Source organism: Anarhichas minor, unplaced genomic scaffold, assembly GCF_050575085.1.
Source record: "Anarhichas minor isolate MPS153535 unplaced genomic scaffold, ASM5057508v1 ptg000068l, whole genome shotgun sequence".
In the NCBI taxonomy this organism is placed as follows: domain Eukaryota; kingdom Metazoa; phylum Chordata; class Actinopteri; order Perciformes; family Anarhichadidae; genus Anarhichas; species Anarhichas minor.
The window spans coordinates 228,302-255,938 of record NW_027466514.1 but is presented as its reverse complement, the minus strand read 5'-3'; the positions used below and the strand labels follow the sequence as shown (position 1 = coordinate 255,938).

The 27,637-nt window shown below is 43.0% G+C and overlaps 2 protein-coding genes and 1 long non-coding RNA gene across 4 annotated transcripts; all 3 read left to right on the top strand.

Moving 5' to 3' along the window:
• The first annotated feature begins 11 nt into the window (after positions 1 to 11).
• Positions 12 to 3,575, top strand: LOC142934366 (uncharacterized). Of its 2 annotated transcripts, none has more exons than XM_076078919.1 (2): positions 12 to 553; positions 1,117 to 3,575. In XM_076078919.1, exons 1-2 carry the CDS (start codon positions 510 to 512, stop codon positions 1,712 to 1,714), a joined length of 642 nt encoding a protein of 213 aa, XP_075935034.1. In that variant the 5' UTR covers positions 12 to 509; the 3' UTR covers positions 1,715 to 3,575. The 2 variants fall into 2 exon arrangements, with proteins under 2 accessions (XP_075935034.1, XP_075935033.1); XM_076078918.1 differs by having other exon boundaries at positions 12 to 673.
• A 5,083-nt stretch (positions 3,576 to 8,658) lies between these two features.
• Positions 8,659 to 21,093, top strand: LOC142934362 (uncharacterized). The gene is given in 11 exon segments (XM_076078911.1): positions 8,659 to 9,034; positions 9,110 to 9,256; positions 9,582 to 9,788; positions 14,640 to 14,718; positions 14,874 to 15,102; positions 15,245 to 15,886; positions 15,889 to 17,050; positions 17,148 to 17,321; positions 17,472 to 17,645; positions 19,442 to 19,488; positions 19,628 to 21,093. Coding segments are annotated over 11 exon segments (3,564 nt in total). The 5' UTR covers positions 8,659 to 8,930; the 3' UTR covers positions 20,227 to 21,093.
• A 1,171-nt stretch (positions 21,094 to 22,264) lies between these two features.
• Positions 22,265 to 26,865, top strand: LOC142934370 (uncharacterized). The gene is made up of 3 exons (XR_012947720.1): positions 22,265 to 23,153; positions 23,260 to 23,404; positions 26,544 to 26,865. It is a non-coding gene; the product is annotated as an uncharacterized LOC142934370 (long non-coding RNA).
• Positions 26,866 to 27,637: the final 772 nt, after the last annotated feature.

Genomic DNA, 27,637 nt, shown 5'->3' with positions numbered 1-27,637 from the left:
TACAGGTAAATATAAATGATTAAATATCAAATGCACAATATATACCATGAAATAGAATAATATTAAATTAACTAACTAAACAGTAGTGCAAAGATTTAACCAGTAACAGAGTTATAGTTGTGTGATTGATCTGTTCAGAGGTGATTTATTATAGAGTGTTATAGCAGAATGTTCTCCTGTATCTGGATCAGTCTGTCCCTGCAGTAGGTGGTGCAGAGGGTGGTCCTGGTTATCCAACATGGATAATAGTTTCTTCAGAGTCCTCCTCTCCACCACCTCTTCCAGATAGTCTTGTTTGCAGCCAATGATGGAGCCGGCCTTCTTAATCAGTTTATTAAGTCTGTTGGTGTCTCCGGCTCCAATGCTGCTCCCCCAGCAGACTACAGAAGTACAGTGCACTGGCCACAACAGACTGGTAGAACATCTCCAACATCTTGCTGCACACGTTGAAGGATCGAAGTTTCCTCAAGAAGAAGAGTCGACTCCTCCCCTTCTTGTACACAGCGTTGATGTTGGTCTTCCGGTTCAGTCTGCTGTCGATGGAGACACCCAGGTACTTGTACTCCTCCATCATGTCCACATCCTCTCCCAGAACTCTCAGCGGTTGTGGAGCCGTCGTCTTCCTCCTGAAGTCGACCACCATCTCTCTGGTCTTGGCCACGTTCAGAAGCAGGTGATTTCTACCGGCCCACTCCACAAAGTCCTCCACTACTGCCCTGTACTCCTCCTCCCGTCCGTCCCTTATACACCCGACCACTGCAGAGTCATCAGAGAACTTCTGCAGATGGCATGACCCTGAGTTGTACTGGAAGTCAGTGGTGTACAAGGTGAACAGGAAGGGAGACAGAACAGTTCCCTGTGGGGCTCCAGAATGTTTTATTTTGTGTTACTTACCTCTCCTCTCATTTCAGATCACTTCACTTCCTGCCTTTGTTTGTTTTCCCGACACTGTTTTTCTGCCCCGCCCCTGATTGACTCCACCTGTGTCTTATCACCTACACCTCCGCAGTGGTTTTAAACCCTGTGTTCCCCGTCTCTGTGCCTGGTCATCATAGTCCTCTGTGTCTACGGTCCAGAAGTTTTCCTAGTGTTCATGTTCCTGTTTTTTTCTCTTAGTCAGCTAGCCTCAAACCTGATGGTTCCCACTCGATTAGCCTGTTACCAGCTAGCCACGAGTCCGCTAGTCTCCAGTCTGCTTCTCAACCTGTCCCAGCCCCTGACTGCACAGCCCCGACTCCAGCTTCAGGTTTCCTTTCAGAGGTCCGGTCGACTCCTGAATGGGCCTCAGCGACCCCCTGTTTCTTTTCCTGCTGGCTTGCAGCGACCACCCCTGTTCCTGTTCCCACTGGGCCGCAGCAACCTCCTGTTTCAACAGAGCTCCACGCCACAGAGACCTCTTGGCGAGAGCTCCAGGCCGCAGAGACCCATTGGTGAGAGCTCCAGGCCACAGAGACCCCTTGGTGAGAGCTCCAGGCCGCAGAGACCCATTGGTGAGAGCTCCAGGCCACAGAGACCCCTTGGTGAGAGCTCCAGGCCGCAGAGACCTCTTGGCGAGAGCTCCAGGCCGCAGAGACCCATTGGTCAGAGCTCCGCCCTACAGGTCGTCCTCCAGCTTGACCCCTCAGGAGCAGCTCTGTTCGCCTGGTCATCGTCCTGCCAATGCTCTGAAACGGTTCTGCTCGGTTGCTCACCCCCCCATTCTCCAGCTCTCTGACTATTTTGTCCCATTCATCCGTCCTCTAGAACCCCACCATCCACCCCCGGGTCTTGTTTGACTGTTGGAATGTCTGGGATTCGTCCCTTGCAGGGGTGCTACTGTCATGATCTTGGTTTTGTTTGTTTCCTGTTTTATTTTGAAGTTCCCTGCCGCTTGTGTCCCGTGTTTGTTTGACACGGGACACTGTTTTTCTGCCCCGCCCCTCATTGACTCCACCTGTGTCTAATCACCTACACCTCCCCAGTGGTTTTAGACCCTGTGTTCCTCCGTCTCTGTTCCAGTTCATCATAGTCCTCTGTGTCTACACTCCAGCAGTTTTCCTAGTTTTCATGTTCCTGTTTTTTTGGATCTCTGCCTGTGTTTTCCTCGACCAAGTTCTTTCCTCATTCATATATACTCTGCATAAATCATCAAATACGATCTTGGTTTTCATATAGGTTTTGTGAGTAAAATTGCTGCAATAAAAACAACTTTATGAATTCATTGATGGTTTATTACATAGTGACAGATACAGCATACTGTACACAGACTAAATAAAGCTCTCTGATGAACTATCAGAGCCCACTGGAGTCACCACTGTGACTGTCACACACTCCAGTCACCTCACCTTCATCTTCTTCACCTGCACATAAGGATTGTGCAAGTTAACACAGTGTGGACATGAAGCCAGTAACAGTCTCCATATCCTCATTATGAGTCATAATCATAATGCAGGACAAGTTCACCATGAGAGAACTTCAATAAAGTCATCAATAGTGTTCACCTCTCATACTTCCTTTGTTAAATGATATCCAGGGTGGTGGATCCACTGATTGTCTCCATCATTGTGGAAGCATCAGTGTGATTCCTGTGAACATGTAAATACTACAGTGACACTCGTTATGTGTAATGCTGCACGATGGAAGCTCTGGAAGTGTTAGGATGACATGAGTAGAAAAAAGGAGGGAACCCGTGTTCAGGGACCACCTCACCCATTTAAAACTCCTTTTCTTGGTCTTCCTCTTGGTCCGTGATCCACTGTGAAGACTCGTTGATCAGCAGCTCATTTCTATTCATCACCATTCATGAGGTGCTTTGCTTTCACCATTGATGGTTGAATGTGGGCGTGTAGCGGGACGGATGTGAGGCTGAACCAGCTGCTCACATTTACAGCTTGATTTAAAACAGGAAGTAGCTCACTAACAGGAGCACACAAGGTTTTATGGATCAGAATATTTTTCATGTGCATTTCCTCATTTCAACGTAAACAAACATTCAGTGTGGATCCTACACTCTGGTTCATAAATGAGACCTCTGGTCTTCCCCGACCGTCTCCTCACCTGCAGCTCATCCTCTCATTAGTCCCTCAGTATTGTTACAAGTCTACTTTCACTCGGTCCTTGTCAGGTTGACTTGTATGTTTCTGTCAAACTCTCCAGTGTTTCCTAGTCCGTGTTATCTGATCTGCCTGTTCTGACCCTGCTTGTCTGCTTCTTGGACTTTGGATTTTCTACCTGAAACTTTTCAGATTTGGTATCCTGAGTGACTGATCTCCTGGTTTTGATCTCGCCCGACCTGATGAGTAAACTGAACTTTCCTTCAACTGCCTCAAAGTCTGCGTCATTCACAGGGGTGACCGTGGCTCACTGGGTTAAGAGGGTTGTCTGGTAGCCGCAGGGTCAACGGTTCGATCCTCGACTGGGATGTACCACGTGTCGAAGTGTCCCTGAGCAAGACACTGAACCCCCAGCTCCCCGGGCGTCTATCAATGGCAGTCGCTTTGTAGTTATTTTGCGTCTCCCTATATACAGGGATGGGTCAAATGCAGAAGTCAAATTTTGTGTATATGTATATGACAATAAAAAGGGTTTCTATTCTATTTTCTATTCTATTGTCAGGCTTTTTGATTCAAGTCTGCCTGAACCAGTGAAAGTTACACAAGACACCTACAAAGAGACTCAAAACAGCTACAAAGAGGATCAAAACAACTACAAAGAGATCAAAACAACTACAAAGAGACTCAAAACAACTACAAAGAGACTCAAAACATCTACAAAGAGACTCAAAATGACTACAAAGAGACTCAAAATAACTACAAAGCGACTCAAAATGACTCCAAAGAGACTCAAAACAACTACAAAGAGACTCAAAACAACTACAAAGAGACACAAAACAACTACAAAGAGACACACAACGACTACAAAGAGATAAAAACAACTACAAAGAGATAAAAACAACTATAAAGAGACTCAAAATGATTACAAAGAGACTCAAAATGACTACAAAGAGACCGAAAACAACTACAAAGAGACTCAAAATGACTACAAAGAGACTCAAAACAACTACTAAGAGACTCAAAATGACTACAAAGAGACTCAAAACAGCTATAAATAGACTCAAAATGACTACAAAGAGACTCAAAACAACTACAAAGAGACTCAAAATTACTACAAAGAGATAAAAGAACAAAAAGAGGCTAAACAACTATAAAGTGTGTCTTGCTCCTATGAAGGAGAGCTGCTGAGATATTTTAGGGGCTGATTGTCTCATAATCCACCATATTGTAAAAAGAAGCTGCTCCTATATTATTAATAAAGTTAGTTTTGTTCACTCTGACTGATTTCACAGCTGATGGAGAATATGTAGTGACAGATGTCAGAATGTGTGAATCTAATGGGGCCAAGTTAGTTGAGATCTTCTGAATGATTTAGTGAGGAAAGACCTCTGCTGCCCTCTAGTGACCAAATCTGAGAATCTTGTTGTGAGTTGTGATTGTTGTGAGTATAGATTGTGTGAAACCTTACTAACTGACACTTTACCAACGCAGCATGTTTGAGCTGATGACTGGTTTTATAAAGCAGAGTGGCTGTCTCCTTAAAAACACTTTAATATCAGGTTCATTAGTGCCATGGACATGTGTTCTCTTATAGGGGGGGGGGGGGGTCCTATCAGTCCTCCAACTGATATTCGGTTAACTTTGAAGCTTCAGAATTCTACTCAGTAAAAGTGAATCTGAAATGTATCTCTGAAACACAATTTGTGGCAAATATCTGTCAGAATAAAAGTTTCTGTATTTGGGATTAGTGTGATTATTTCTTCTAATGTTTGGGTTTGAACCTGTTTGTTATGAACCTGTGTTCTGTGGAGCAATAAAGATTAATTTGCACAGATACAAAATTAAATAAAAATAAATAAAATACTGTAGGAATGAAAATACAATACCATAACTGTCCATCAGCGTCCAACACAATGAAAGCAGTGAAAGCAGCACTCTGACAGTTTGGTGTGTTCCAGTTATTTAAATGAAAGCTTCCAGCTTCCTGAGCCTCTCTCACAACACAAGAAGAAGAATCAACGTGTCTCCGCAGCTTTGATGAAGCCTCTGCTTCAGAAGCCTGTTCTCATCAAATGACGTATGAATGACATGAACATGTCATGTTGCATTAAACATGCCTTTCATGCTTTGTGTCATTTGTACTCCGTGTCTCTACTGACTGCAATGTTAAAGCCCAACATTGGTTCTGATGACAGGTGGACATGTTGGTGATGATGAGCTGTTTATACGATGTACTGACATCAGGTTGGGACATTAATGACCTTGATAACTACAGGCCGATCTCAAATCCTCCTCAGAGTATACTTCATCAGAAGATTGTATTGAGCAGCTACACGATCGTCTGAATAATTATGATATATTAGATAAACTCCAGTCTGGCTATCGGACCAACCAAAGCACTGAAACCGCTTTATTTAAGGTCGTAAATGACATGAGAGTTTCTTCTGATTCACACAATGTGTCTGTCCTCTTTTTATTAGACCTGAGCGCTGCATTTGATTCTGTTGATCATGACATTTGAATAAGTGGACTTGAGGGATCGGTAGGTCTCTCTGCTCGCATTACTACACTGCTCCCCTGTGTCTCTGACAGTTGATTTTAAAGTCCTTGTACTTATCTACAAAGACTCACATGATCAACACCTTCATTTAACAGAGACTGCCTTTTATTTTACGTCCCAACAAGAACTCTGAGATCTTCCACTGCCGTTCTTTTAGAAGGTCCTGAACTCCCACAATAGTTCTAGTGAGGTTCTTTCTGTTTTTATGGCCCTAAACTGTGGAACTCTCTCCCCTTGGATCTTAGAACAGAAAACTCCCTTTGAAGTTTTCAAAATAAACGAAAGACCTGTCCTTTAATTTGACTTTTGATGAGGTTTAACTTAAATCCTTGTTAATGTTTTGTCGTATTGTGATTATAGTGTAAGACTGGTGTGAGTCCTCCATCACGTCCAATTTTTCATCCACGAGTGGCAGTAGGAGGCACGTGGCTGGACTCCTCCCGTCACATCAACCTGCTGCAGCTTGTTGCTGTTCAGAAGCTGCTGAACCATTTCACTCCACAACTGAGGGGGAAGCACGTCCTGTTGAGGTGGGACAACACCACTGTGGAGGTGAACCTCAACAGACAGGAGGTGGTCAGATCCCCGGCCCTGCACAGGGCAGCAGTGTCTGTTCTGATGTGGACAGATCATCACCTTTACTCTCTTATTCACTAATAGAGAAAACACCCAGTGTGCCCCTTTGGGAGTGGACACTTCAACAGGGTTCAAAGCAGCACCTGTCCATGTTGCATCACTAGTGGTCCTAATGGTTACTGGACCTGCCCACTGCTCTGCATCAAGGAGAGCGCTCCATTCTGGGTCAGCACCTCATGGTCTGGAGGTTTAAGGGTGAGACTGAGTGACCTTGGTCTCCTGGTCCCTGTTGTCTACACGTATCAGAATGCACATGTCTCCTCCCCTTAGAGGGATTACTCGCCTCGTTAGTGGACTGGTGCCAGATGAAGGGCCTCGCTCCTCCTTCCTGCTCTCTTCAGGATATCTTGTCTTTCCTGCAGGTTGTTGTTGACAGTGGTCGTGTTGTTTCCACCTTGGGGGTGTTTGCTGCAGGAATTACAAATGTTGCAGTATGCAAGCCAGCATGCTTTCCTGGCTATTCTGACCCACAATCCTTTGCACAGCAGGTACATGAACAAGAAGGTCAAAGGTTAAGGAGCCATGTGATGAGGAAGCAGTATGTCCCAGTTGAATGCAGACTGCATGCATCAGTATGTAGTTTGTATGGAAGCTGCAGTTTGTCCTAAAAGTACAAAGAAAGAGGAAATGATTCAGAACGCAGCTTCAGACTGATACGTGGGTAAGTTGTCCCGCCCCAACAGGTTCAACCAGATCCACAAAGTGGAGTGAAGAATAAAAACACTCTCACGTCAGACTCTGTTGTCTTAGTGAATGTATTTATTCAAGATAAACTCTGCACAACATTTGCTGCAAAGGTTTCGTGATCCTCTGTTCCCTACTAGTCTACATATACAAGAAGACAAGGAGACAAAGAGGGGCGTGCATGGATCCTCCAAACTATCTGGTCTAAACAACACAATCCAGTCTGTGGTCAAAGCAACTCTTTACAAGTTGAAATGATTTCTCCACAGATGCTGAGTTTGATCCTGAAAGACTCTTGTTTGAGCTGTGAGGAGGTTTGTGTTCACAATGACATTTGATCCTGTGAACGCAGCTCAGCCTGAGACTCAGTCCAACCAGTCAGACTGCATACTGTGATGGTGACGTGAGGACACACCCTCTCTCTGATGAAGCATAACAAGCTGCGTCACTTCACTTCGTCTGATGGAAGTTGAAGTGAAGTACGGAGCTCCTTTTCTACACAGACCTGCTGAGGACAGAAGAGAGCTGCACACGGATGAAGTTCATGCTGAAAGTTCAGTAAGTGGAGCTGTGATTGGTTGGAATGACGTCATTGATTGTTGTGAACGTGTGATTGTTTAAAGCTGCTTTCAAACACAAACGTCAGCTGGGAAACAAGATGGCCGCCTGTGTGAGCAGGCAGAGAGAAGCTGCTGTTAGTTTGAATGTTGAAGTCCAGATGATGTGTTGCTTTGAATGATGACACTGTGATGAAGAAGAGGAGTTCAGTCTGATCTGGGGTCTGTCAGGACTGTTACTGCTGTGGAGCACTAGGACCCAGCAGGGACCAGAGAGCTCACCTGGGCCTTTGTTCCTGCACTGTGCTCTCACCTGCTGCTTTCAGTCCTTTAAGTCCTCAAAGCTTCATGTTCATTTCTTCTTCTGCTTCTCAACACATTTACTCCATTTTTGATAGTGTTTGAATGTGTTTGTGTTTCCTTTAGTGTTCACTTTTTCTCTCGTTGATCACCAGGTTGTAGTCGACCTTTTACTAACTGATCAAATGGTGAAGTGAACAATCCATCAAATGAAAGCTTCCACATGTTCCCACAGTGCCCACAGTGTTCTCTATGAGGACAGGTACGTGTCATGTTTCTCTTCTGTGTTTGACTGACTTCTGGACTCTGAAGGGAGATCATGAGGAGAAACAGCTCAGCGCCATTTGTTGGAGGTTGATGAACAATATTGAACTTGTAAAACACTGTAAACTTATGGGATGAGCATTTAAAATGACGTCTTTTGACACGTTGTTAACGGGGTTTAAAAGAAGCTAAAGTGAAGTTTGTTTTATTACAGAAATCTAAACTTTAACAGATGTTGGAGATAAAATGAATAATTCTATGAAATAGTTAAATTAAATATTCAGTATTCTCTAAAACCTTTCACGTTTTCTAATAATAACTAAATGTACTTGTACTAGAGTTTTGTTGTAATGTTACAGAGTATTTACAGCTAATATCTGTATTTAATGGTATTTTATTGTAGTAGAATATATTTTATTTTACTGTAATTTAATGAGAACTTCTGCTGTCAGACTTTTTAACATTTTATAAAGATTTATTTTTCAAAGCGTGCACCTTAATCAGCAGGTTGTAGTCGACCTTTTCTTAACTCAACTGTGTGAGACACTTTTTCTATTTAACTTTTCTCTTCAGACTTTTCTGAGTGAAAGAGGAGCTGAGCAGCAGAGAGAGAATGATAGTGGAAACAGAGGAACATTTCAAACGTTGAAGAGCTTTTCAAAGTCACTCAAATAGAAGTGAAAAGTGACGTCATCCCCAAAGAAAGGCCAATAAAAAGCCAGATGAAGAGTCTTCCTCTCGTCTTCAAACAAGCCAACAGACTGAAGAGCATTGTGAACGTCATCTCTTAGAGAGGACTCTGCAGCTCAGAGTGACAACAACATGGAAACTGTCCCATGAGTGTCTTTAGTATTGAGGTGAATGAGCTGTGTGTGTTTGTCATGATGAAGAGAAATAATGTTGTTGTGTTTGTGTGAAGGTGTGGACTCTGCTATGAATCAGTGTGAGGACAGAGAGGAGGGAGTCCCTCCCTCTAAGACCAGCCACACCAAAGCTCAGAGGTGAGAGGACCATCTCTACCTGTCCATGACTCAAAGTCTTTCATTCACTGACTCTGTTTCTACACATGTGACCAGGATCCATCAGGGACCAGACTGTCCTGGACCTGAACCTGGACCTGAACCTGGACCTGAACATGAACCCAGCTGTGTGTCCATGAAGAGTGACTGGTCTATGGGTCGTCCTATTAGCTTCAAAGATGGACGCCACTCTGTTGATCAAAGGTGAGGATTTCAAACTGATGATGAAAACAAACTGATGATGAGATGATGATGATGAAGTCAGAAGGTCACTCAGGTAAAACTCTTTTACACCACATGGTTCCTCTCTTCATCCTGATTGGACAGCATTACTCTTCAACCATCATGGTCACTTCACTGCATCACTTCCTGTCTTTGCTGCACTGAATACAGCTTCAACATCAACACTGAAACATTTCTACATGAAACATTGATTTCATACTAAACGTCTCCTAAAACTACCAGAACACTAATACACAGAGTACAGTAGGTTTATTACATCACTGAATGTATCTGGTGTTTCTATCAGGAGGAAGCTGGAACAACCTGAACCTGGACCTGGACCTAAACGTAAACGTAGACGTAAACCTGGACCTGAACCTGGACCTGGACCTAAACGTAAACGTAGACGTAAACCTGGACCTGAACCTGAACCCAGCTGTGTGTCCATGAAGAGTGACCGGTCTATGGATCATCCTACTAACTTCAAAGATGGACGCCACTCTGTTGATCAAAGGTGAGGATTTCAAACTGATGATGATGATGATGATGATGATAACTTTATTTAAATAGCACCTTTTCAAAATAAAGTGACAAAGTGCTTCACAATAAAACATGAAAGCAAATAAGAAACACAATCAAACAGTAAAATAAGATTTAAATAAATAAAATACGTCAGATGTAAAAATAAGTCAAACAGTAAAAGTGAGTCTTCAGAAGAGGTTTAAAGAGGAACCTGAACGTTCCGGCCTTAGATTAGCAGGAAGAGAGTTCCACAGCTGAGGGGCCGGACAGCAAAGGCCCGTTAGTACGGTGTGGTGTAGAACTATATGATGGTACGAGTGAGGGCTATAATACTGAAATAAGGAAATGTGAGGAGAGAAGGTTTGTCTTTGGAGTATTTATTCTCTGTGCAGAGAAGGTTCAATCATCCCACTGAGCTCCTGTGTGCAGTCTGAGGGATGAAGAGCCCCGTGTGCAGGTTTCTACATCTTATAGAGGACCAGTGCACAAGGGTGGGGGGGTAGGAATTCTCAAGTTAAGTTTACTTACTAGTAAGAATTGATGTTTTCAATTTTACTTGAATATTTCTTCCTTAGACATAAAATGTACTTAGCCTTTGATAGTAATCTTTACTCAGGCTACCTTTGCATCTAATTACAAAACTCCAGTAAAATCAATTCAGTGTTTCATGTATATTTAACTAGCTTTACTTTACTTTTTCTATTGAGAAATATTAAGTAATATTTACACAATATATCTTTTATCTACTACTTCTCTACACAACTGTTCAAATATGAATGTTGCATTTTTTAAACTGGGCTACTGTTATTTAATGAAATCGTCTTAACATCAGGCTTCTACACAACATCTTTAAACTGCAGCAGCTTTACTTGTTAACTGGTGAAAGAGGTCACTGCTGACAGACACACAAATACCAACATATAGAATCTGGTTGGCATTGCCAGACAAAACATTTCTAAATCAGTGCTGCCAATAAGAAATTTAAGGACACAAACGTTTAGTCATTTAACAAACGCTTTTAATTTGATACGATGGGTATTGCTTGACAACACTTAGATACACAGATGAAGCCCATGAGCAGAAGGCGGGCCTTTGCCACACTTTGACAGTCATCAAGAACCTCTCTTCCCTCCATGACGACGAACACATCGTCAGGAGTGAAGCCTTTCTGTGTTGCATTTCCATGGATCTTCATGATTCAATGACATCTTTGAAATTCAAATTTACTAATGTTCATTTTTACGTCATCGAGTCTGATGTGTTCTCAAAAAAGGACAATAGTGGAGGAAACTATTGAATGTGTTCAAATGCGTCATTATGTATCTATTCTCAGTGTATATGAGCCCAACATCATTTTATATAATGTTAATATATGATATCTAAACTTTACCAGGCTGGGTGAATCCAGCATGGGTCTTGGTTCCTGCAGCTCCGCCCTTTGTCCCAAGTATCTCCAGAAAGTTGGTAGTGCAATTGTCCAATTTCGACAAGAAGGTTCGCTCCAGATGAACTGTGGTTATTCTTCTGAACTCCTCATTGATCTGAAACAAAAGACAATAAAACAACATGATCAAGATGAGGTACCTAAAACAATGAATGCAGTAGTCCTCCCAGTATAATGCAGCAACACAAACTACGACTTCAAATGTATATGTCGAGTTAAACTATAACAGCACTAAGTTGAGTTTACTTTGCGTCAACTGTTGATGTCAACTTGCTGAGAGTCAACGTCCTTTAATATCCTGTGAAATATATAGAGAATTATGTTAAAACATGAACATTAAATCTGGATTTGGCTTCAGTCTTCATATCGATAGCATGTTTTATCCCCACACAAAAAACCAGCACATGAACAAGTCACCATGAGGTTCATACTGAGATACACAGCAGGCCTGGTCATGTTGATATGTGACACTAACTCAACACAGTACTGGCACCTTGTTTCATGCCCAAAGCCTTCATCATCAAGGACACCGCACTGGATAGAGACATAAGAGACCAGTTTAAACCTGATGACAGAAATATAAGTTACTGTAAAAATATGTCAGAATATGATAGTGACAAAATATTGTTCAGTGTATTAGACTCGCTCTAAAGTCACTAACTCCACCACACATGGGATATGTGTCAGCACAGGACCAGAGTGTGCTTGTTGCTGCTCAGCTATGACTCCCCGTCTTGTCACATTTCCCTCATTCGACCTCGGCTGCACTTGAGGATGTGAGAGAGCGCGCTGTGTGCTGACTCAGCACAGCAAAGCACCTGTGTGGCAGAAGTGAGCTTCACTTAACTCAGTGGTTCTCAAACTCTTTCTGTCGCGCCCCACTTTGGAGGAAGGATAATGTTCATGCCCCACCGCCCCAACAAAACTAACAAAATGGTCCATGTTGAACTTTTATTGAAATAACATTTTGTGACTCCTCCGTCTGTGCTTTTTCAAATAATAGAATAAAGAAAATTGTAATTACTTTCAAGTAAACCAGATCGCTCCATCAGACAAAAACAAACACAATGTGCATCACTTTGTTAGAACAATGCAAATAAAGTTCAATCTGTGCAAGAAATAACTAATATTTGGCAAAAAATAGCTTATTGTGAATATCTTTCTAAGATAATAACAATAAACTGCAACCTGTGAAAAACTAAACAAAATGAGTGCAGATATGTGTCACACATACCAGCAGCATTTTATTTTAAATATGAGCTTTAAGATGTAGCATTCTAAAAGTAAAATAACAGCTGTGATAATAATAATAGCTGCAGTGGGACTGTTGGGACTGTTGGTCCACTGGCTGTGGTCATCACAGTGAACAGTGTGATGAGAGGACATGTGAGCCCTTGTTGCTGTAGTTCATCTCATGGAGCAGAGGCTGCATGTAGCATACCTGCCTCATCAACGCATTTAAAACACTGTGACAGCAGGAAGCTGTACTCACGTCTGTTTAGACCTCCACCTTTATCCAGGCCCAGCTCCACCTTTATCCAGACCCACCTCCACCTTTATCCAGGCCCAGCTCCACCTTTATCCAGGCCCAGCTCCACCTTTATCCAGGCCCAGCTCCACCTTTATCCAGGCCCACCTCCACCTTTATCCAGGCCCAGCTCCACCTTTATCCAGGCCCAGCTCCACCTTTATCCAGACCCAGCTCCACCTTTATCCAGGCCCACCTCCACCTTTATCCAGACCCACCTCCACCTTTATCCAGGCCCAGCCCCACCTTTATCCAGACCCAGCTCCACCTTTATCCAGGCCCACCTCCACCTTTATCCAGACCCAGCTCCACCTTTATCCAGGCCCAGCTCCACTCACAGCTCAGCCCTGCGTCAAGCTGCGCTACAGACAGCCTCCTCTTCATGAAGCTCTTTGACCTCATCATCATCATCTCATCATCATCATCTCATTCTACTTTGAGTTAAAACAAACAACCTGCAACCAGATGCGCCGGTGTTCCGGTTTAACGTTAACGAGTGACCTCGTGAACTGAACCGGAACACGGGAGGAGGGAGGGGGGGCTGCATGTTTCATCACGTTACGTTTTTTCCTCCTAAATCGCGATAATGACGAACGTTAACAGTCGACAAAGTTCCGCATGCAGTGGACGTTAACTTAACCCAGCAAGTCTGAACGGTAACGGAACATAACGGAACTCAAACTGTAACGGAGGGAAAGACGGTGTAGACATCTGAACGCTGATTGGCCAAGACTCCACACGTCACATCAGAGATGTTTTATTGTGAAGATCACGACATCACCTTTTCTCCTCGTCTCACTCCAATCTGAGAAACGCTGGCTGGCCAGTTGACCCCCCCCCCCCCAAAAAAAAACAAAAGCTCTACGGATCTACACGATGATATATTTTGATTCAAAACGGCGAATTTCGCCGAAAAGCGACAAGTTTGCAGGTATGAATACAGTTCTTGAAATAAAAACATTCTGCATTTCCCCCTGCGCCCCACCTGCAATACCGCTGCGCCCCACTAGAGGGGCGCGCCCCACAGTTTGAGAACCACTGACTTAACCGAAGTAATTTGGCCCTCCCCTCCCCCCACGCGGACGGAGCGCAGCTGGTCGAGCAACGTGTCCCCAGGCCAACAACTTTTCAAGGGAGAACCCTGTAACATCGTGACCAAAACCACCAAAAACAGCCACAAAATGTAGCGCGTGAGCCATATCTGTAATGCTGCCCCAAGTTAGCTAGCACGATAGCCTAACTAGCTAGCACGCTAAACTGACCAGTTCACTACTCTTCAGTGTTCACCACTCAAACACAGACTTGACCGAAGGCTCAACAGCAACGTAGATTCACATCATCCACATAGAAACCAACCCAGAGCACAAGGTCTAAGGTGAGTCCTCTGTCATGCCTCGGTTGATTCACAAACTGTCTCAAACTAAAAGAATCTAAGAGTTTGATAAAGTCAGAGGTGAACGAGGAAGAGGAGCAGCAAACATGGATATGAAAATCACCAAGAATAAGAACTCTGTCATATTGTTCCATAATAAAAGATCAACAGTAAGATTAGTGGGTCTGTAAATACAACTAAGATATTCAAAGCAGGAGAAGCAGCCGATCCAGAGAGAGGAACGACTGAGAACATTTCTGTGAATCACAGCATGACTCAATAAGAGGTGCATTCCTCAGAGCTAGTCCAACATTCTGTGATCATAAAAAAGTCAACATTGTCGTGATAATTGGCAAAAATCATGCGATTAATCACGATTCAAATTTTTTATCGTTGCCCAGCACTAATCATGACAGAACACAACATCTTTAACTGATTGTTGTATTTGTGTTAATGGTACAAACACAATGTGAGCTGATTGTTCATGATTCCTCCACAGAGAGGACCAGGAGAGCTCAGAGGTTCCCAGAGGTCAGTCTGCCCAGCAGCATCAAACACACCTGGACTCCATATTTATGGTCTGTACATGTACAACTACTGTTACATCTATTGTGTTCACAATCATCTCCATGCTGCACTTTGTAGACCAGTGGATCGTCAGTCTGTCCAACATGGATCTGATGTTTGCTTCCAGGGTTTTAGTTTGTGTCATTCATAGAATATTCTGTTCCAGCTGCTGGAGGAGAACATCGTCACTTTTGTGAAGAACGAGCTGAAGAAGATCCAGAAGGTTGTGAGTTCAGATTACCCAGAATGCTTAGAGAGTCAGAGGGAGGATGAGGAGGTGCTGGACGGTGAGGATGAAGAGCAGAGGAGGAGCAGCAGAGAGGCGTTTGTGAAGATCACACTGAACTTCCTGAGGAGAATGAAGCAGGAGGAGCTGGCTGACTGTCTGCAGAGCAGTAAGAGGATTTCTCTAAAGACTTAACATGCTGGATAAATGGGACGTTTACTAACGTCTCAAGAGATGGACCAACATGTATTCAGATATGTTGACATATTTGTCTAATGATTTATTCATTGATGTTCTTTGTTTTTATTCAGGAAGTCATTCAGGACTTCCTGCAGCAGATTGTCAACGTGAACTCAAATGTAACCTGAAGAAGAAGTTCCAGTGTGTCTTTGAGGGGATCGCTAAAGCAGGAAACCCAACCCTTCTGAATCAGATGTACACAGAGCTCTACATCACAGAGGGAGGGACTGCAGAGGTCAATGATGAACATGAGGTCAGACAGATTGAAACAGCATCCAGGAAACCACACAGACCAGAAACAACCATCAGACAAGAAGACCTCTTTAAAGTCTCACCTGGAAGAGAGGAACCAATCAGAACAGTGATGACAAAGGGAGTGGCTGGCATTGGGAAAACAGTCTTAACACAGAAGTTCACTCTGGACTGGGCTGAAGACAAAGACCACCAGGACATACAGTTCACATATCCATTCACTTTCAGAGAGCTGAATGTGGTGAAAGAGAAACAGTTCAGCTTGGTGGAACTTGTTCATCACTTCTTCAGTGAAACCAAAGAAGCAGGAATCTGCAGGTTTGAAGAGTTCCTGGTTCTGTTCATCTTTGACGGTCTGGATGAGTGTCGACTTCCTCTGGACTTCCACCACAATGAGGTCCTGACTGATGTTACAGAGTCCACCTCACTGGATGTGCTGCTGACAAACCTCTTCAGGGGGAAACTGCTCGCCTCTGGATAACCACACGACCTGCAGCAGCCAATCAGATCCCTGCTGAGTGTGTCGACATGGTGACAGAGGTCAGAGGGTTCACTGACCCACAGAAGGAGGAGTATTTCAGGAAGAGATTCAGAGATAAGGAGCAGGCTAGAGGGATCATCTCCCACATCAAGACCTCACGAAGCCTCCACATCATGTGCCACATCCCAGTCTTCTGCTGGATCACTGCTACAGTTCTGGAGGATGTGTTGAAGACCAGAGAGGGGGGAGAGCTGCCCAAGACCCTGACTGAGATGTACATCCACTTCCTGGTGGTTCAGTCCAAACTGAAGAAGGTCAAGTATGATGGAGGAGCTGAGACAGATCCACACTGGAGTCCAGAGAGCAGGGAGATGACTGAGTCTCTGGGAAAACTGGCTTTTGATCAGCTGCAGAAAGGCAACCTGATCTTCTATGAATCCGACCTGACAGAGTGTGGCATCGATATCAGAGCAGCCTCAGTGTACTCAGGAGTGTTCACACAGGTCTTTAGAGAGGAGAGAGGACTGTACCAGGACAAGGTCTTCTGCTTCATCCATCTGAGTGTTCAGGAGTTTCTGGCTGCTCTTCATGTCCATCTGACCTTCATCAACTCTGGAGTCAATCTGCTGTCAGAAGAACAAACAACCTCCCGTTGGTCTGAAGTCTCTAGAGGCAAACCTGAACTAACACAACTCTACCAGAGTGCTGTGGACAAGGCCTTACAGAGTCCAAATGGACACCTGGACTTGTTCCTGCGCTTCCTCCTGGGTCTTTCTCTGGAGACCAATCAGACTCTCCTACTAGGTCTGTTGACACAGACAGGAAGTAGCTCACAGACCAATCAGGGAACAGTCCAGTACATCAAGAAGAAGATCATTGAGAATGTGTCTCCAGAGAAAAGCATCAATCTGTTCCACTGTCTGAATGAACTGAATGATGGTTCTCTAGTGGAGGAGATCCAACAGTCCCTGAGTTCAGGACGTCTCTCCACAGATAAACTGTCTCCTACTCAGTGGTCAGCTCTGGTCTTCATCTTACTGTCATCAGAAAAAGATCTGGACGTGTTTGACCTGAAGAAATACTCTGCTTCAGAGGAGGCTCTTCTGAGGCTGCTGCCAGTGGTCAAAGCCTCCAACAAAGCTCTGTAAGTACAGAGAGAGTTAGATTCATATATCATAACTTAAATAAGCTGCTGTCTTTTCTACTTATTGTTTATTTCTTCTTCATCATTGTCTCTTCAGACTGAGTGACTGTAACCTCTCAGAGAGAAGCTGTGAAGCTCTGTCCTCAGTTCTCAGCTCCCAGTCCTCTAGTCTGAGAGAAATGGACCTGAGTAACAACAACCTGCAGGATTCAGGAGTGAAGATGCTGTCTGGAGGACTGGAGAGTCCACATTGTACACTGGAGACTCTCAGGTGACCCTGTGAATTACTTTTCTTGGACTAAGTACTAAGTTTAAAGTTTACACACAAACAGCTTGGTGATGACAGTAATAAACATAAACCTTCCAGCCCTCACAGTTCCCTCTGATCATGTGACATGTGTGTTGTTTTGTGTGTTTGCAGCCTGTCAGGCTGTCTGATCACAGAGGAAGGCTGTGCTTCTCTGGTCTCAGCTCTGAGCTCCAACCCCTCACATCTGAGAGAGCTGGACCTGAGCTACAATCATCCAGGAGACTCAGGAGTGAAGCCGCTGTCTGATGGACTGAAGGATCCACACTGGAGACTGGAAACTCTCAGGTATGAAGAGGCCTGCTGCAGCCACAGACAATCAGTCTGATGGAGGAGGTAGAGCTGGAGACTTTTCTCTGTCACACTGTCAGCCTGGTTAATATGACCCTGACACACCAAGCTGACCTCAAACTACCAGAGACTCATCAGACTGTTTGTGTCCCACATCAGACCATCAATACAGACAGAAGTAGTCGGGGAACAGTAGCCAGGATGAGCCACAACAGGGAGGGAAGGTGATGAATCTGTTGTTTTTCTGGAGCGTTGTCTTGTTTCAACATTAGAAAATAGGACAGTGGTGTATCCTGACACGCTGACGGGCATCATGGTGGGTTGACATGAGTCAACGTCGTCACGCTGCAGGTTTGTGGGCTCATATCAAACAATAGTTGGTGTGTTGATGCTCGTGTGTGTTGTCCTTTAGTCCAGACATTATTGTGAAAAGACAAACAGACAGAAACAATCTGTTTAAAGCGTCTTGATGAATCATCACAATAGGAATGTTTTCCTGTTTTAAAGGAGTTCAGCTTTACCTGGTTGTGGTTTGTTTTGCACTGAGAGCCAGTTCCCTGGCTGATAAGAGTCGACTTGTTGAAACTGCAGGTGACAGTCGGCCACAGACGCTCAGTGAAGAACCAACAGCTGGTTGTGGACATGGTGTGTCAGAGCCCAAAGAGGTTTATTGAGGACTGGACCAAAGTTCTAGGGGGACACAGGCTGCAGACGGACTTGAACTGTAATATTTTCACCCCCAGATTACAGATAATAGAAACCAGTGTTGACTGTTGCTAGGAGACGGGATGTGAACAGCTTTGTACATCCAACCATCCCCCCCGACCTCCTCCATCAGAGGGTTTGTGGCGCTGTAGTGATTTCAGGATACTTCCTCCTTTACTTCTGAGAGACAACAGTCATTATTACACAAACACAAGAGGTCGCTTGTCAGGACCAAAACATCAACAATCAATACTTCTATATTGACAACGGATCAGCTGAGTCTGTGTGATGGTGAAGAGTCGTGTGGTGGTGATGAACCCACAGAGAACTGTCTCCATCTCTGCAGCTCTACACAGCGTTTTAGCCTCTTTTAGCTCCTAGTTTTGGTTCTGCAGCACATTTCCTGTTTGGTTCAGTCTCAGTGTTTCCAGCAGCAGCTGTTTTCATCCAACAAGCTGTGATGAAGCCACTGTTCACTACCTGCTCAGCAGCAAACAGCAGACAGACTCAGTTAGAGACGAGCTGGTGAACATAGTGGAGCATTTAGCAGCTAAAGAGACAGATGTTTCCCTCAGGAGGTGCTGGAGACCAAACACAGAGCTACAAGAGAGAGAGTAGTGGACTTCCATTCATCAGGAGACACAAACACAAAGACTCCTGATGAGTCATCATGTTGATGTGTAACTGCTGGATGTGGAAGCAGCTGTTGATATCATGTGAGACACAACTACTTTATAAGCTGATAAGATGTCACATGTTGTGTTCACAGCTTGTTTTCACTGAACCACAAGTGGACAAAGAAATCAATAGATGCAGGTTTAAACATGTGATTCACTGACTGACTGTAGAGGAAACTGAGTGTGAAATGGATGATGATGGTCAATATAATACTGATAATAATACATCATGAATAAGTGAACATAATGAGCTGTCGTCATGGGCCAATCAGAAGAAGCTCCAGTGAAGTCAAAGAATATGAGCTGATGAATAATAAGTGCTCCATGTGAACATGAATAACAAAGCTCTGTGTGTGAGAGCGATGTAATGTCCATGTCTCCATGCTGCTCTGACCCCCCTCCTCCTTTCAGGGTGGAGCCTGCTGGAGTCCGATGGTCCAGACCAGGTCTGAGGAAGTGTAAGTGTGCTTTGAGTTTGATTCATGGAAACAAAGCATCTTCAAACTGTGACATCACTCATTCACATCTCTGATGTCATCATCAAACACATGATAGATTAATAACTGCAGCTGTATTGTGTCTTGTTCTCTCCATCAGATTCCTGTGAACTCACACTCGACACAAACACAGTGAACAGAAAACTCACACTGTCTGACAACAACAGGAAGGTGACACGTGTGGAGGAGGATCAGTCATATCCTGATCATCTAGACAGGTTTGATGTCTATCATCAGCTGCTGTGTAGAACTGGTCTGACTGGTCGCTGTTACTGGGAGGTCGAGTGGAGAGGAGGAGTTTATATATCAGTGAGTTACAGAGGAATCAGGAGGAAAGGAAACGGTGATGACTGTTTGTTTGGAGAGAATGATCAGTCCTGGTGTCTGAAGTGCTCTCATATAGATGGTAACTATGTCTATCACAATCAGACAAGAACACCCATCACCTCCTCCTCCTCCTCCTCCCTCCCCTCTGGTAGAGTAGCAGTGTATGTGGACTGTCCTGCTGGCTCTCTGTCCTTCTACAGAGTCTCCTCTGACACACTGATCCACCTCCACACCTTCAACACCACATTCACTGAACCTCTTTATCCTGGCTTTGGGTTCAGGTTCAGGTCTGGTTCCTCAGTGTCTCTGTGTTCTCTGGAGGAGGGAGAGTCTCCTCCTGCTAGAGGAACCTCCTCTCTGCTGACCAGATAGTTCAGTGTGTACAGGATCACACACAGCTGATGTGAGTTGGTACCAACCTGATCTCTCAGTGGTTGTAGATGCAGTTGGAGCAGGTGAGGGGTACCTGAGCTGGTCTGGACTCTGGGGGGTTGAGAGCTCTCTGGGACTTGTGGTGTTGCAGATGGATGTGTGAAAGAGCTGAGCGAGGTCCATGTAATGACCTGAAATGATGTGTTGTCTGAGAGAAGCTGTGAAACATCTTTGACTTTGTGTAGAAAACTGAACTTTGTTGTCTTGAAACATTTGTTTGTGTTCAGAAAAACCTCCGAATGTCAAACAAGAGTCTTTCTGGATCAAATTCAGCATCTGTGGAACAAGAACCACAAGTTGTGAAGAGTTGTTTTGATTTGAACAAACTAAATTCATCTTCTTTGATCATCGTGAAACAAATGAACAAACTTAGAGAAGTGATGTTGAGATCAAAAGAAATCAAAGTTTTGGATGATTCTAGATAATAAAGCACATAAACATCACGTCAAAGCAGAAATGTCCAAATCCATCAGAACACTATCACATGAAGGATTAGTTCAATGCAGCGTCGTTCTTCACGTGGTGTTGTTCACTTTGACTTCATTCATCACTGACTGTGTGCTAGTTTGATGAAACTCATAGAAACAAATCAAAAGAGACAAAAGAAGTTTGAACCAAACTACTGATCAAGAACCAACTCAGCTGTTGATTCAATGAAGATATATTATAATGCAGAATGTGTCATGATTTAACTTTTCATTCTTTGGTTTGTATTCTTACTGATCATGTGTTCATTTAATGATGATCATGTTTCAGTGATCTTCATTCATGTGTTCATGTGTGATGTGTGACGAGGCTTATTGGTGATCTGAACTTTTGAGGTTTTGACATTTTATCTTTTATTTTCTTTACTTTTCACATCATCTGTTTCTGTAACCTTCAATGTTTTTATCGTATAAACCAAATAAAACTGGTTTGTATTTTGTACATTCCAACCAAAGTGCAGTGTTGCTGGTCTCTGAGGGAGTCTGCGTAGTCTCCATGAGGTCTGACAGCACTGAATGATTGAGATGAATAACAGAGCTGCTACAAGCTGAGCTTCAATGCTGTTCTTCAGTCTGATGTCAGTCACTAACTTGGTTGGCTCAGATAGTGTTGATGCTCTGCTGGTTTATCATGCTTGGTGTTCATGTGATTACAGGACTCAGACATCAGCTGTTGTGTTTTTGATGAAGCAGTAGGGGTCAGATTAGCATCTAAATGTAGAGTGATAGGGTCAATTAACTTTATACAAAACATAAGGCAAAAGAAAAGGAACATTGATTGAAACATTAAAAACAGTCATTAAAACACTAAAAAGCAGTGTAAGAAATACAATACAGAAGTGAAATGCAGAAATTGATTAATATCCGTGAATCTGGTTCAATTAAAGGCAGCAAACAGAAAGTCTTCAGTCTTGATTTAAAAAAGCCGTGCATGACTTCGCGATGGCTGCTGCGACTACTGAATCAGTGTTGAAAAGGTTTCACAGCCAAGCTGAGCGAGGTAATGCTAGCTTAACATGTTGGTAAGAAAACAAAACGATTCATTTGAACTCCACGAACTAACTAGTCAGTAAGTTTGATCAACAACTAATAGCGCAAAAGTGGTATTTACATAAGCGTTCTCATTTTGGCCTTCAGAAATCTGCAGCCACATTATCTACTCTATGTATTTATTATAAACTATGAGGGCATTACCTGAACTGACAGATTTGATAGTGACTGACTGTCAATGGGTATGTTATCAGGGCGGCTGGACACACTTATGTCTAAAGAACTCTGCTGCAAGTTACAGTCCTGCTCTCAAATGACCAACTCACTTTTTGCTTTTACTTTTGCGTAACAATGAACGTAGGATTGGGATTTTGGGAAATAGTTTAGTCCTTCCAATTGCTAGTGGTCATTTAGGTTTTTGTGGAAAAAATGGCAGATATGTTATATATTATATATTATATACATATATATTGAAAGAGCAGTTCTGTGTAGCACCAGGGAGAAGAATATGTTCCAGCAAAAGAAGACAACTGTTGATCTTTCATCAGATGTGAAGAAGATGTGCTCTCTACTTCAGATCAGGTGCGTTGTTGTAGCTCACTAGCTTTGGTCATGGCTAACAAGCACTATGTATACGCCTTACCAGCATCAACAGGACACCTTTACAAAGTACTGCTTGAATGATTGCTAGTACACAGTACTGATGTCATTGCATAGACAGGTTATAGGTTTTGTTAGAACATGCTGTTGGTCTTTTGTGCATTCAGAGCAACAACAACTAAACTAACTGCTTGTATGTGAACACGTACAGTACTTTGTTAATAAAGCTGACTCTGGTAAAGGTGACATTGTTCCTCAAGTTCTCCAAAAACATATCTTTGACATTTCTGTTTAGCATTTTCCTGTTCTTGTCAGCATACATACATTATGCACAATAATACTATTTTGAATAGTTGTCGTGGCATTCTGGTGTAGGATTACTACACCACCTGAGTTTGGTTCCAATATACAATATAAATATGAGAACCAGGACATGGAGCCAGATGGTAGCATCATTAAACAAGAAGTACTTCATGAGATCAGGAGTCTGTATGCTTAAGCAGCAATACTTGTTGGATGGTTTAACCTCTTAAAGGATTTACTACCTTCAGTAGACTCTATAGGTCTATGCTCCATGAAACATGCTTCCAACCTAGAGGTGGAATAAACCCACTGTGTGTTATTAACAATGTGACGTACTGATCTGCAGCAGGCCTCTTAGTGTGTGTGCAGCTTGTTAAACATTAACTGATATCAGGTGAGTGTCACACAGAGCAAAGGTTGACTCAGGTGAGTCCGGCTTCATTGGGGAGTTTTTAACGTCACAGATGGCAGCACAGAGGATCTCACCTGGTGAGTAGAAACAACTGGAATATCAATTAAAACAACCAAACGTGTGTAATTGTAAAGAAGTCCACATTGTCAGATTGATGAGTAAAGACTGATTATTACTCCTCAGGTGTTTGCTGACTGTTCAGGTGATCAGCTGGAACACAATCACTGTTTGTTACCAAAGTCACCAGCTGACCTGAGCTGAACACAATCTATTCCACCAGTAGAATCTGTGACGGGAGACCGTCAACCCACGAGCACACACACCTCAGGTGAGTAATGACACGGAGGTTACTGTTGGAAGTGTTTCATCATGATGCTGAACTCTAAACAATCTGCTTTAAAACGCTGTGAAGTCTTCTACAGTGTAAATCATTTATGCTGACACTGAGAAACGTGTTGATGCCTTTTATGATTCTAACAACAGACTGAAGGGTTTGAAGATCAGACTAAAGGTGAACGAGGAAGTTAGATCATCCTCTGATAAATATTACAACGGCTATAAAAACAACACGAGTACAAGTTTTACCAGCGTTGATAAAACATTAACTTTGTACCACCGTCAGCTCTGTTACTGCTGCTACTCAGAGTACAAGCTCCTACAGGACATTTATATTCACAGAAGATTAAAGATGAAATGCTGTTTATAGCTCACCAGCTTCAAACTTAATCATTATATTCAAATGTATTTATTTTGTCTGAGAGTTACGAAATGCTTTTGAGAACATTAAAAATGTGTTTAATTCTATTGAACTCATGAAAAATTAAATATAGAATTTGTCACTGGTCTTTAAAGGCCTTGTGTATATTTGACAACAATACATCTTGTTTACATATTTATATTGATATTGTAACTTCAGGTTTTTAATATTATCTATGTGTACATCCGTTTCCTGCCACTTATCCAGATTGCATTAGTGGACCACATTATTATTTAACTGTTAGAATTCTAGTAATTCTGCTTTTATAGCTAAAAACAGTTCTCATTAAATCTACATGGAATGTTCCTTCTGAACCCGTTTAACACCAAAACCAGACATAGTTTGTTAAATGAGTGTAAAGTCAGATTAGTTTGAGTTGTTGAAACACATCAGACTACAGTAATGAAAGAACGGTCAACACCGATCAGAGCCTCGTGACATCACTGAGTGAGAAACATGTGATCAAGACCTTTATAGTTCCTAGTCTCTGATCTGTGATCATGTTTCATTGTAAACAACCAATCAGAGGAGAGCTAGTAACGTTAGCAGCACCGCTAACGGCTAACCAACGGGAGGAGAGCTAGTAACGTTAGCAGCACCGCTAACGGCTAACCAACGGGAGGAGAGCTAGTAACGTTAGCAGCACCGCTAACGGCTAACCAACGGGAGGAGAGCTAGTAACGTTAGCAGCACCGTTAACGGCTAACTAACAGGAGAGCTAGTAACGTTAGCAGCACCGTTAACGGCTAACCAACGGGAGGAGAGCTAGTAACGTTAGCAGCACCGCTAACGGCTAACCAACAGGAGGAGAGCTAGTAACGTTAGCAGCACCGCTAACGGCTAACTAACAGGAGAGCTAGTAACGTTAGCAGCACCGTTAACGGCTAACCAACAGGAGGAGAGCTAGTAACGTTAGCAGCACCGCTAACGGCTAACCAACGGGAGGAGAGCTAGTAACGTTAGCAGCACCGTTAACGGCTAACCAACAGGAGGAGAGCTAGTAACGTTAGCAGCACTGCTAACGGCTAACCAACGGGAGGAGAGCTAGTAACGTTAGCAGCACCGTTAACGGCTAACCAACAGGAGGAGAGCTAGTAACGTTAGCAGCACCGCCAACGGCTAACTAACAGGAGAGCTAGTAACGTTAGCAGCACCGTTAACGGCTAACCAACAGGAGGAGAGCTAGTAATGTTAGCAGCACCGCTAACGGCTGACCAACAGGAGGAGAGCTAGTAACGTTAGCAGCACCGCTAACGGCTAACCAACAGGAGGTTCACTTCAGTTACATTATGATGCCTTCAGGCTCTGCTCAGTGAACATGAGTACTGGCTGAAGGTACATTATAACGTTATCATGATGTGTTCACATGTCATCTGTAAAATGTAGTTTTGGTGATGAACTTGAATAAATCCAGTAGTTTGAAGGAGATGTTTTCACATGAATATAAAATAGATATTAGAGATGAATTATGAGCTGTTTAACTTCTAACACGAGCTATAAGAACATTATTATACTTCAGTAAACATAATAATAAAAATATTTATTATAATCAATTCATTTCTTTTTAATTTCCTTCTCAGTTGAATTGTGATAGAGATGACTTTATTGTCCCGAAGGACATTTGGACACAGAGAGTGTCTGCTGTTAAACAAATACAAAAATAACGTGTAGCCAGTCTTGGCTCGTCCTGACTTTAAGAGACTTTGAGGATCTTAAGTTACTCTTCTGTTCCTTAACGTAAACTAAAAGACACGCGATGCTTTACTTTGAAATCCGGACCGGAAGTACTGCTTGGAGGGATGTACGGTAGCTTTAGAGCGGACGATGACGTCATACGGTACCTATGAAACTTCATTTAGATTAGAACCAGAACTCAGTGGTTATATTTATTATTACTGTTATGATTATGATTGTTATGATTATAGTTTTTGTTTTATTATTATTACTAACGTACTTTAACTCCTAGAGATTTAACCTGATGGACTTCAGATCCGATCAATCTGCTCTTGAGACCTTTACAGTGAAAAGTGATAAAAAGATCATAAAGTTATGAACTATGAACAGGTGACATGTCACAATAAAGGATGCACACTACATTGTGACAACACATCAGTAAACATCTGCAGATGAGAGCTCACAGTGTTTCATTGAAGGGTTCAACTAACAGCCAGTTGAGCCCACTTTCCTCTCTCAGCCTCTGGATTCACTGCCGGTCCTTTTCTCTGGACTCCTCACTCGTCTCCTCTGCCAACGTGTTCTACTAGATTACTGTCAGACCTCCAGGAGACAGAGAGTTTAGAGAGCTGCTTTTACTTTGACAGTCTGTTATCTTACAAACACTGAAGCACGTTCACAGCTTACGTTTCTTCCTGTTTGTAGCTGCTTCCTGCTCTGACTGGATGTAGTAGACGTGGAAACAGAGGAACATTTCAAACGTTGAAGAGCTTTTCAAAGTCACTCAAATAGAAGTGAAAAGTGACGTCATCCCCAAAGAAAGGCCAATAAAAAGCCAGATGAAGAGTCTTCCTCTAGTCTTCAAACAAGCCAACAGACTGAAGAGCATTGTGAACGTCATCTCTTAGAGAGGACTCTGCAGCTCAGAGTGACAACAACATGGAAACTGTCCCATGAGTGTCTTTAGTATTGAGGTGAATGAGCTGTGTGTGTTTGTCATGATGAAGAGAAATAATGTTGTTGTGTTTGTGTGAAGGTGTGGACTCTGCTATGAATCAGTGTGAGGACAGAGAGGAGGGAGTCCCTCCCTCTAAGACCAGACACACCAAAGCTCAGAGGTGAGATGACCATCTCTACCTGTCCATGACTCAAAGTCTTTCATTCACTGACTCTGGTTCTACACATGTGACCAGGAGCCATCAGGGACCACACTGTCCTGGACCTGGACCTGGACCTGGACCTGAACCTGGACCTGAACATGAACCTAAATCTGGTCCTGGACCCAGCTGTGTGTCCATGAAGAGTGACCAGTCTATGGGTCATCCTATAGTCTTCAAAGATGGACGCCACTCTGTTGATGAAAGGTGAGAATTTCATACTGATGATGATGATGATGATGAGATGATGATGATGATGATGATGATAACTTTATTTAAATAGCACCTTTTCAAAATAAAGTGACAAAGTGCTTCACAATAAAACGTGAAAGCAAATAAGAAACACAATCAAACCGTAAAATAAGATTTAAATAAATAAAATGCGTCAGATGTAAAATGAGTCAAACAGTAAAAGTGAGTCTTCAGAAGAGGTTTAAAGAGGAACCTGAATGTTCCGGCCTTAGATTAGCAGGAAGAGAGTTCCACAGCTGAGGGGCCGGACAGCAAAGGCCCGTTAGTACGGTGTGGTGTAGAACTATATGATGGTACGAGTGAGGGCTATAATACTGAAATCAGGAAATGTGAGGAGAGAAGGTTTGTCTTTGGAGTATTTATTCTCTGTGCAGAGAAGGTTCAGTCATCCCACTGAGCTCCTGTGTGCAGTCTGAGGGATGAAGAGCCCCGTGTGCAGGTTTCTACATCTTATAGAGGACCAGTGCACAAGGGTGGGGGGGTAGGAATTCTCAAGTTAAGTTTACTTACTAGTAAGAATTGATTTTTTTCCAAAATATTCAAGTAAATTTTACTTGAATATTTCTTCCTTAGACATAAAATGTACTTAGCCTTTGATAGTAATCTTTACTCAGGCTACCTTTGCATCTAATTACAAAACTCCAGTAAAATCAATTCAGTGTTTCATGTATATTTAACTAGCTTTACTTTACTTTTTCTATTGAGAAATATTAAGTAATAT